At 40.5% G+C, this 12,213-nt stretch overlaps 1 protein-coding gene across 2 annotated transcripts in view; it reads right to left on the minus strand.

The window, feature by feature from the left end:
* Positions 1 to 4,886: 4,886 nt before the first annotated feature.
* Positions 4,887 to 12,213, minus strand: part of ccdc102a (coiled-coil domain containing 102A) — a 73,150-nt gene continuing 65,823 nt past the window's right edge. For both annotated transcript variants that reach the window (XM_080506746.1, XM_080506747.1), the window contains one exon: positions 4,887 to 7,263. In XM_080506746.1, the coding sequence (XP_080362872.1) occupies positions 7,137 to 7,263 (127 nt within the window). In that variant the 3' untranslated portion in view covers positions 4,887 to 7,136. The remainder of the gene's footprint in view (positions 7,264 to 12,213) is intronic.

The raw sequence follows: 12,213 nt of genomic DNA on the forward strand, positions 1-12,213 counted from the left end.
TGCCATCATTTTGCTTTACTGTTCAAGTTCAACACGGAATAATTGGATCAAGCACGAAATGAAATGTTATATCACGGTGGATGTGTTGGCAGGGAAAATGATCAAACATCTCAGAGCAGTACAAGCAAATAAATCTGTATTTGGCAAGAGATTGAAAAAAAAAAAAGAAAGAAAGATGGTCTATCACAGAGTCAAAGCTGTGGGGAAAAAGAAGAAACAACAGAAGAACAGCACAGAAAACATATTGTAATAAAGTCTGCAGGTCAAAGTTGTTGGCGCCAGCAGTGAAAAAAAGACTCTAAGAAGACAATAGCAACCACTTTAACGCCCATGTTTTTCTGAGTCTGGAACAGAATCATCCATATTAATTTATTAAATGTGGTTAAATAATAGTTTGTTATTGAGCAGATCAACTTTTCATACTCTCAGCGTTGTCAATGAGGCCATTTGCGTGTAAATGACCGCTCAAGCTGTGCATGGCAGCTGCTCTATAAGACGTGTGTGTGTGTGTGTGTGTGTGTGTGTGTGTGTGTGTGTGTGTGTGTGTGTGTGTGTGTGTGTGTGTGTGTGTGTGTGTGTGTGTGTGTGTGTGTGTGTGTGTGTGTGTGTGTGTGTGTGTGTGTGTGTGTGTGTGTGTGTGTGTGTGTGTGTGTGACAGGAACATCTCAGGTTCGTGTGCAAAGACAGCGAGACGCAGCCAGAAAAGCAATCGTATCAGTTGTTGCGGTTTTCTGTCTCATGTGCCCATCAGACGGTTAGCGCTGACACTCCGTCCTCCTGCTCTGACAGCACTGAAGGGGACAATTATTTCAGGGCTGCACTCCTCCTCCTCACTCCTCTTTGTGTCTGTGCTCAAATCCCGGCGGAGCATCTTCCCCTCATCCTGCTGAGAAATAACAGCCTCTGAAAATGGGATTCCTGTACCTCTGTGAATTGTCCCGACTCATTATTCACCTAATGTCGTGTTTATAAAGATGATTTATGGCGGTGTTTGCTGTCAGCGTGTGCGGACGGCAACGTTTCTCCAGTTCATGCACGCGCAGAGTTCTGCTGCGCTTTTTAAGGATTCTTCTTCTTTATTCGTTACACACACACAAACACTCGTTTTTATTCATGAAGCAATTTTTCTTGAGAATAATTTTGAGCTTAAACTATTTCTTCCCAAGCTTTAGGTTTTATTAAACTATGGTTTATTCATGACGAATTTATGGAACTACGAAGGACACATTTCTAATTTGTCGACGGCCAACAGAGGTTCACAATAAATACGGAGTTCGATGATGATGACTCAGTCTGACATCAGCAACTCAACAGCCTTCTAGACTCGAGGACTTTCACCTTGCACTGTTTAAAACCTCAAACTGAAATCCTTTGGAGCTCCTCTCTCGATGAAAATGCGATTACTGCATCAAGAAAACTGCAGTGGATGTTTGGCTCACAGCGTCTTCTGGGCGTCTCGCTTGTATCAGCACCCCATCTTACGGAGACTTAAGTATTTTGATGAAGCTGTGACTTAAACTCAAACGTATAAAAAAGATAGAGTTGAATGCCAGAAACCTTGGAACTTCCTACTGGAAAATTTAAGTTTTAAAAACCTTCAGTTTAGATGTAATTCAACTGGACAGTGCGTCTACTTGAGAAACAGTATTTCTCCATTAAACACTAAGATGAGATTGATTTGTTTGATATAAATGTGGAAATGAAGGTGGTTCATTTGAAGGAGGGGAGATTAGTTCTTGGTGTGGCAGCTGTAGTCTGGGGACCATTTCTATTGGCGGAGTAATATGATGTATTTATGGGAGTTTGTGGGGGTTATGTTTGGAGAGTTGAGTTACAATCTATATTAATTTAGTCCTTAAATAATGATACTATACTGTACACTCTTCTACTGCCACCGTGAAACATAACGGAGGAAGCGGACGAAGATGAAGGGAATAATCTCATTTGTTCATTGGTTTATTATTATGACAATGTTTTAGGGTTTTTCGGAAACGTTATTGATCTCTCTTGGGAAAACATTTAACCCATCTACTTCCTAGGAGCTGCTAAGGGTCATGCTCAGTGACCTGTCTGGAACCTCTAAACCTCAGATCCTGGGTCTCCTTCTCCTTCTCCTTCTCCTTCTCCTTCTCCTTCTCCTTCTCCCACCTCTAAACCACCACTGACCTTTCTGGTTTTTATGTTTGGTAGGACTTGTTAGCTGTTGACATGTGAATGCATTCAACTGTGAGAAGTCCATTTTCATTTTTTATCACAAGTCGATCTGTGTGAATGAGTGTGAGGGTGGGGGGCTAACGTTAGGGGTCGATGTTGTAAAGTTTTTTGTTTGGTAATGTGGTATGTTTCTTTATGTGTTATGCCATATATGTATTTTAATGTGATGTATTATTGTATTTTGTAATGATGGAAATTAGCATTGAGCTAACTCTGGCTTATTTACAGCACTAGGTGTCTGTTTATCAATAAGCACTGTCCCATTCAAATAAATTAATAAATGAAAATGAAATGAAAGTCCAGACAGAAAGCAATGCCAATTGCAAGTGAGTTTGTTGGTGGAGATAAACAACAACAAAAAAAGGCTAATAGCTTGTTTTTTTTGCTTTTGCTTAAAGGCACCAGCTTGACTCAAGACACAACAAGCTGTTATCTGGTTTGTTAAACCAGATCGGGACATTTTGTAAATCTAATTGCCTTTTCTAAAGATGTGTCATCTTTTTTGTATAAAGAAATTTAATATGTTGTATTTTAATGCAAACTTTAATAGAAATACATGCAGTTGCATTTAATGAAGTGGCCAAAACAGAGAAGGCTCCAGCACCGATTGTGAAACTTTACACTAACAGAAGGCCAGTAAAGACAAACAAGTTCCGAGATCGATAGCGGATTCATTGTCTGTTTTTGTTTCTCAGCTCACAAAAAGACGGCCTGCAATGTTAATACGTCAGGATCATTTACTGGCCTTGTTCATGTGCTTAAATTGGTTTATTATGAAAGCGACAGGCAGCAATTTAGTGCAATAAAAGTGAACGGAGGAGCAGGGAAAGCCTGTTACCACAGCTGCAGCTGACGCAGGGAAATGAAAGAAATCAAACAGTTATTATTCACAACAGAACGAATAATCGTCACATTGTTTGTATTTTCGCAGGGATAGATACGCGCGCTCACACACAGACTGCATATTACGCACATACACCCTGGAAGCTGTGGAATAATTATAGAGGGATCAATGTAATGTGCTGCCATCCTGCTGTCAGCCATTACTGTCCTAATGAGAAAGACAATGCAGAAATTTCCATAATGACACACACACACACACACACACACACACACACACACACACACACACACACACACACACACACACACACACACACACACACACACACACACACACACACACACACACACACACACACCAGGAGAACAAGTACCTCCTGCACATGTATCGCACACATACTGTCGGTGCATTACAGTGTCTGTCATGCTTAGCCAACAGTTTTTAGAATGATCTTTTCTCTACTGTACTCATGGGATCGAACTAAACACGGACACACACACACACACACACACACACACACACACACACACACACACACACACACACACACACACACACACACACACACAGACAGTTCGAGTGTGTGGGTACATTATGTGTTTGCTATTATCCCAAAGGCATCGTCGTGAAGTTTGTATGTCTGAAATGTCAATATGCAACTGCCTGCTTTATGCTAAGTAAGCAAGCAAGCAAAACACACGCACGCGCACACGCACACACACACACACACACACACACACACACACACACACACACACACACACACACACACACACACACACACACACACACACACACACACACACACACACACACAGTTGTGTCTGCGGTTTTCAGTCGCTCCGACTCCAGCGGACACCGGGGTAAAACATTCATTATACGTCTTGGCTTCCCTCTCAGTAATGAATCTGATCTCGGAGAGAGACGCGAGCTGCTCCCCCATGCTGAGTGTGGGGAGTCAGGCGGAGGTTCAATCTCATTACTGTGCCGACTCCGTGTGCAGCCCAACACACACCAACACACACCATCAGTGCGAGTGAGCTTTTATTTTCTGCGCTCCAACTCCTTTGTCTGAAGATTTTTTCTTTTCCCTTAACGTGCTGTGTGTTTTTATTTTAGTCATGCTATAGTAATTACTATTACGGCCCCGTGGAGGTTGTTTGTGCTCATTTGAAAAAGCCTGTGTTATTTTTGAATCACGTGCACATGAAATTACCAAAAAGCCCACAGCTACCGTTTTTTTGTTGTTGTTTTTTTTACTGCTATACAGCTATATTTTTTTCCAGCAGTTTGTAAGTTTAAAAAGGAAAGTTATCGTTTGTACAGAAAGTTTACTTCAAATTAGTGTGACTTATTATTTGCTGAATGAATGCAGGTCCTATTGTATCACCATCAGTTCACTCATGTTGGCCTTATGATGTATACATGAGTGGGAAGTGAGAAAGGTCCCATTTCCCAGTGTAAAAAGTGCATGGAAATATGGTCACCTGTGTATTCAGCAATACAACTTCTTTGTGGATCAGTGGGTGGAGTTGATTGACTAAAAATTGTAAATCCTTATCTTACAGTGCCCATACGTTGAATTACCTTTGAGTAGGTCACTTTCTCAACAAACTTGAGGCTGACATACAATAAAAATCTGATTATCTAAATCAAGAGAATAGGAAATAGCAACAGTCTTATTGTCAATAAGGTTTTCATCAACATGTTTTGGTCGTCACATTTTATTCCTGCACACAACAAGAAGGAGAAAAAAAACCAGTGAGTCATGTTTTGTTGTATGTACAGTTGACATTTATAGAGCTAATACAAAACAACTGTGGTACAGATCATTTATAAAAACCTAAACAACAACAACATAAATAGCAGTAATATAGAATCCTGATCAGTACAAATATCTTGGTCCCCTTCCAGCGTTCCAGAGTCGAGACCGAGGCAGAGGGAGCGTGGACGGTGGTGGATGATTAATGACGCTTTATTGCTTTGACAACTGCGGAGATTCGGCAAAGCTAAAAATGATCACGGCCCTCAACTTCCTGCTACTGAAAACATGAGCTTGTTTTGAAGGAGCCTCTTAATATTAAACCTACAGAAGCTTAAATTCATTTAATTGTGGAGGGTCTTTATGTCATCGTCAAGAGAATTCCTTGCTATAATTATTTTAAATTTGTAGGACTTTTTCCAGGAACATTTAACATATTAAATGGAAAAGTGAACATCAGCATCAACACTGTGGAAAAAAAGGAATACATCCATATCAAGGGTCTGCAACCAGTGGCTTTTTGGCCCTTCTGTAGTGGCTCCCTGAAGCTTTCACTAAATTCTACCAAAATAAACATTTGATATGGTTTTCATTTTATTTACGCACACAGGCATTTTGAAAAGGACTTTTAACTCTTAGCTGAAAAAAGGGCTTTTAAAATTATTTCAATTGCTAAAGCAAAGACAAATTGGGAGAAAAAAAATGGCAAAACAGATTTAAACCTAAAACAACAACAAACAACCGTAAGATGACAAGGATTTCAAAAAAAGAAAAAGCTTAACATTTCCAAATTGTCTGAAAAATGCTGAAAAAGGTTTAAAACCTCTAAAATGAAGTATGAAACAGCTGAAAATACGTATAATTACATATTTACCATCTTAAAGTGAAATACATGCAACATAAGACAAAGTTTTTATTCATATATCAAAACTTTATATGAAACTTCAGAAGCTTTGCCTCATTTTAAAGACAAAGGTTTTTTTCGGCTCCAGTTCAATTTGATTTGGTGGATGGTGCCAAAAACGTCTCTTTTGGTCATAAAGGTTGCAGACCCCGGATCTATACAATCAAACCCAAAGAATAACAACAGTCATCTGAAGGTATTTGTTTCTCGTCTCCAGGACGTTTTTCCTGCGAACAGCTTCAAACGCCACAGAATAAAACCTGTGAACAAACACAGCTCCACACCTGCTGTTCTTCAAGCAGAAGACTCACTTCCAACTTTTCAAGACACAGTTTCAGCGCTCCGATTTGATTGAGGCTGGATCGCACCAGGCAGACAATAAAATCATCCTTTCAAGGGCTGTGAACATGCTCGAGCCATCTGGACCCGCCGGTTCAAAAACTCCTTGGCGTGGCCGCTCAGTGTTTACTCCTTCCATTGATTTCTCCTCCGCGGAGAACGAAACTCCCGGAATAAAAGAATGGTGATGCCGATAGACGCTACATTAGCTTCCTCACTGTCCCTTGCTAATGCTGATACATTATGCTGTAAACAGGAGCTCAATCTGTTTAACGAGGATGTTGAACAACGTATTTACTCTGGTCAAGTTTAAATGGCAGCGCCGGGTCTGAATGTAGCTTTTAACTACACACTGTTCCTTCACACTTTGGTTTGAGCGTCACACATTCAAGAGTAACTCTTATAACACACACACAAACACACACACTCCAAAGACTGCCTACTGCATTTGTGTGAAGCATAAAAACTCTGTCCCACAACTCATCAGAATCGTTAATGATTTTAATGGAGAAAAAAACAAAAAAAAAAAAAAAAGAATTCAATTTGATCCACGAACATTGGTAATCGCTAACCGCCGGGCAAGTTTCCTGCTGGTGAGGACGAGGGGCTGAGAGACATGAGGACAGTCTGGGTGAAGAGGATGCTTTGTGAGGTATGAGAGAACGAGTACATCCACATGATTGTACATGTTGGCCTCTGCCTGTGCACTTCAGCAATAGTTGCTTTGATGGGCAGATCCCTCCGCAACATCTGGACATCCCGGTAACGTCTGTTACACTCCAGCTCGGTCTGATGTTGTTGTTTTATGTCTACAAATACAAGTGTGTCCACGCATATCTGATCCTCCCCCCCTTCCCAAAAAAAAAACAATACATACCGCCTTTCTCTGTATTTTTCATCAGTGATTATTGAGACAAAACCAACTGATGCCTTCTTGACAGCAACAGGAAGGAAAACGCGAACCTGTCCGCTCGATCCGACAGTGGATAAAATGTTTTATTTGCTGGTTGGAAAAGAGTGAATTCATCCCAGAACGACAGTGTTCACCTTGTCGTCGCGCTTGCTCATAGGTATCAGGGGATCTGCAGCTCCTCCTCCTCCTCGTCCAGGTCGCTGCCGGGACCGTCCGGGTTCTCGGAACTGAACCGAGCCGATCGCATCTTCCCGAACAGTCCGGGACTCTGCTGCTGCCGCCGGAGTCTGCCACGAAAGACAGAAAGACAAGAGAGCATGAGACGACTGAGGAGTCTAAAAGGAAGATTAGACCTCAAACACAGTCACTCATGCTTGCTCGTGTGGATTTGTTGGGTTTTGTTGGGTAAAACTGCCTTGAGATGACTGTGTTTTACTTGGTGCTATATAAATAAAGTTTAATTGAATTGAAATGGCTCTTCTAGGAGCTTCTCAACAGCAAATACTGCTGCTTCTCTTTTTCATTTGAGTTAATTATCCGTCTCTCTCGGTTCTAACCCCGGTTCAATATGATTATAATTATGGGGGGAATAACTGGATGATGGGCTTGGTTTGAAGTGAAATCAAAAAGTCAAAAACTGAAGTTGGACCAATTGGTTATGAGAGGTATAATTATTCTATCTAATTGTGTTGATCTCTGTGTAGAGACACAGGAAGTCGATCTACATGACAGAGTTCATATCAATGAACCAGAAAAATCGGAGGAAAAAAAAATAGGTGCAATCTCACTCTGAGCTGTATTCATCTCAAACTGATTTAGAAAGACAATTACTATTGATTTTTCCCCCCCAGGTGCAAGTTCATTCTATTACCAAACGGACCTTGAAGACCAATTCTTTCCAGGCTCTTTTTCTCAGACTGTCCATGTTCTCCCACAAAACACAAGACGTGAGAGCAACCACAAGGTTTGAGGCATTAAGGCTCTCTGTATGGCTGAATGGAGTTGAATCCATTAAAGTGTGTCTTCCCTGATTCCCTCTTTGTTTGCACAGTGTATGTATTGATCTCACATTCCAGCAGAAATTCAAACTCCCACCAGAGGAAAATGAATCAGGACATGATAAGAGCTGAAACATAATTGGGACTGTAAAAGGTTATAAAGACATAAGATGGACTGGTTAGATTTCAAAGTTTCAATAAGGAAAAAACCATCACACTTTCGCTAAGAACGTGTAAATTCTGCACAGAGAAGCCTTTTTGGATAGTAAGGCAGCTTTATATGTATAGCAGATATACTGTAGCAACAATGCGATTCAGAGTGCTTTGCACTTATTGCAAGAACAATGAGTTAAAGGTGAATAAAAACAGTGAAAGATAATCAATTATGGATTCCAAAACAACTATTAAAAGAGAAACTTGAAGCAAAGGAGCTTAGAAGTATAAGAGGTGCAGTGCAACACATAAATTCTGTCTTTATTGAAAGGTAGCAGTAAACAGAAAGGTCATCGGCCTGGTTTTAAAAGAACTAAATGTCTGAGTCATCCTGCAGTTCGTTCCAAATGTTTGGTGAATAAAAACTAAAAGCAACTTCTCCATGTTTGGTTGTGACTCTGGGAAGATGAAGATTTGATCCAGATGACCTGAGAGCCACTCAGAGCTCTGTAGACCTGCAATAACATTTAACATCTATTCTTTGTGTGACAGGAGGCAAAGACCTGAGAACTGCACGTCGACCAACGACCAATGTCTGAGTTATCGTCTCTCTTCTCAGGCCCGGTTTACACGGCAATGTTTCAAGTGAAAACCAGTCATTCAGAAAAGTTTCACGTTTACACAGCGACGTTTGAAAAGCGATAACGATTTACACGGAAAGGCAATGAACACTGAAAATGATGTAGTTAACATCTCAAGCCACAAGTTGGCGCTGCAGTTTGTTTTTGTAATGAAACCAATGACAGCTCATGAACGGGATCAGAAGAAGAGGGGATAGTGAGAAATGAGAAATGTTTAAGAAGTTACTTTTCTCCGTCTGGTTTCACTGCCAACACGCGGGCCTGATTGACTGCTGCTCTTTAAATGTTGCCAACTTCACATTCATATACTGTGAGCTTCAGGTCGGTCACTTTCCAAAGTGAAGGTGACACCAGTTTGTTTGCCGAGTCACAAGCAAATCCCAGGATCACAAAATAGGGACAGACAAACTGAATGAAACCTGAAGGAAACCAATAGAACCATCAACTGTTTTTTCGACCACACTTCATTAAGAGACTGGTCCAGATTTCAATCTGCACTGTTCAAAGTTGCTGTTTAATTGCTAACAAAGAACTAAGATGCCTTCTGTCAGGTTCACACATCTTTCCAGTCCATTTGAAGGCAAGTCACAGTTAGACTCTTTCCCTCTGTGTTTCCCCAGGAATCAAAGAAGCAAACAAGCTCAAACTGCTGAGTCACTCCCAGTCTTTAGAAAGTGACGACTCACTTAACTCTTTGGTCTGATTGAAGGTATTGAAGGGAAACCCCCCCCCCCAAAAAAAACAAACAACCCCAGACAATATGCACTCCCTGTCTTGCCGCTAGGCATCGTTTGTTGACACCTACATACTCAATTATGCTCCAACTAAAGTGCCGTCGTCTGACTGGATCTTTGGTTGTGTTGTATAAACTCTCCTGAATACATTGAGTTGGAAAAGAGCAGCTTGCTAAATAAAACCGCAGTATTGTAGATCCTTCTTTTTTTATGCCTCCCTGTCATCATCTGTCATCAGCTGTCTAACAACAGTAAAAAAAAAATTCTCATGGAGTTATTTCTTCTGTGACACCGGGGGACGGCATTAAAGTGATGCATGTTTCCTTCACAATTTTATTTCCCCATTCAGGTTCAGGTGATTATGACAAATGACTGTCACTAAAAGTGTTGAAGCAGGAGCCACACAGACATCCAAACCACTGATTCCACTGTGAACCTAAACCACATTACTACTGGATAAAACCATGCTGTGTCTTTCTCCACATGAACACAAAAAGCTTTCGTGATATACTCATCCCACAATTTTCTTAAGAAGTCAAAGAGCGCTGAACTATGATCACATGAGTAACACTGGAAAAGTGTGTTTGTTTTGTGCGTGTGTTTGTCATCGTCTGGAGTTTTGAGAGTCTCACACTTCTAACCCTTTGATATCACCAATGACGGCTGGTATTAATTTTATTACAATGAGATAAAACAAAGATCTCCCTTGAATGTTAGGATTTGCAAAACTGTTTTAGCGTTCTCAAAGTAAATAGAACTACATCAATAGAGAGCCGAGGATCATGAGGTATATGTGTCTCTGCAGTGATCACGTTACTAATAAAGGCCTGAATATGCTTTCTTTGTACATTTATAGTGTTGTTATGTATTACTGCCTCCATACTTTCATTGGCTCTTTACAGGGTGGGACAACATTTTGAATCCAAGCATCCATGAAATGGGTTAAAAACTAAACCATGCATTTGTATTTATTTAAATTTGGCCAAATAACTTGCCTTATATTGTAAAGTTTGTTAGTGAAAACGAATATAAACTATTCACATGTCACCTGAAGCTTCTTTGTCCTGATGTCCAGGCAAAGTAATGTCATAGATTTGCCTGTATCCGAAAACATTCAGTATTTTAGAAAAGAGATTATTTCTCGTCTTCTTTGTTCCTTTCGGCGGTCGCACATATAGCACAGCACTGCCCCCACATGTCATCAATAGTATTAATCTGTTTGCCACACATCCCGGAAGAGTTAAGCCGGCAATGAACAGAAGGCTCCGTCTTTTCCTTTTCCTCACATTATCGTTGAGCTTTTTTGAGTTCATCTTAAACTTTCTTTTGTCTTATCCTGCACACATTTCACAATATTACTGCCTTACATGTAACATTTTTTTTTCTTTTTTGGTATCAGGTGTAAGCGGTCTTATTCCCACCAGTCGATTGTTCTACAAGAGGGTCTCTCATTTTCTATCGACCCAAAACTTTCTTCATGAACACGTTGGGTCAGGCCGAGAGCAACGAGCAGATAAACAATCATAACATTTGAAGAACAAAAACCAGCTCGGCCACCAAAAGCCACTCACAGCAAAGCTGCAGGAGAGAATGACTATCATCTATAGAAAGACAAGAAAACATAGTCAAGCAGGAGAGTAAAGAAAAAGAGATCTCTGCTGTCTATTTGCTCCAAACAACGTTGTGGTCAGTCAACATGAGGATTGATGGCTTTCAAGGGGGAAAAACAAAAACACCCAAAGGAGCAACAATGCGGCCCCGATGCACCAGATCATGTTCCTTGAACCACAAAGAGAAACCTGAAGAAGCCCGGCTGAAGCAGAGTGTGACTGTGAGTAAAGAAAGACCGTGATGTTTGACGGACGAGCTTGATGATGATGCTTCACCGACAGACCAGGATAACTATGTAGGATAATTTTAAGGTCTCATCGTAACAGAATTTCACTTTATTATGTATTTATTTTTGCTGGTGTCATGCTCATTTCAATGGAATCACAGTAGACTGAAGAAAATGCAATTGACAGTTCCAGTAGTTTTTCAACAGCGGCCCATTTTTAACGTAAATCTGCTGTGAAAGATCTTTTAATATGACGGCTGTCAACGTGTCATTTCAGACTTTTCACTAACAGTGAAATCTAACTAAACTGCACTAAAGATCCGTACATCAGACATTGATGTGATGCATCGCGACTCCTGTGTTTTATTTCATTCACAAGAAATGTTGAAATTAACAAATGTTAATCTGAATAGACTTCAATTCACCAGCATGTGTTTTTGTTTTCTCTGTTTTTTTTTTTTGGGGGGGGGGTGTAAGGAAGACTTTAAATCTCAGCTAACTTGGAGTTAAATTTGAGGAGAATTGTGAGAAGAGAGCCAGACAAAGACGTTGTGGTAAACGTGGACAATATTTTGGCGAGGATGTCTTTCACAACCAATAAAGTCCTCCAGAGCTGCTGCATCATGGACGACTTCACTTACTGCGACCAAGAACTGGAGAGCAGCTGATCAGAGGCCGTGACATGTAACCTTGTGATTTGATCCCTCGCTGACTTCTCACCTGTAAAAACCAGTAATTGATTTGTCCTTGCTCATGGTGCTCTCTGAGAATCTGTCCTCACCGTGATTATAGCTGATTTTCCAAAAAAAAAAAAGAAAAAGAAAAAAAAGACACTTGGCCTTATGTTACCTAGAATCATACTGGAAATCCACTA

This window comes from Blennius ocellaris (genome assembly GCF_963422515.1).
Source record: "Blennius ocellaris genome assembly, chromosome: 1".
NCBI classification, from domain to species: domain Eukaryota; kingdom Metazoa; phylum Chordata; class Actinopteri; order Blenniiformes; family Blenniidae; genus Blennius; species Blennius ocellaris.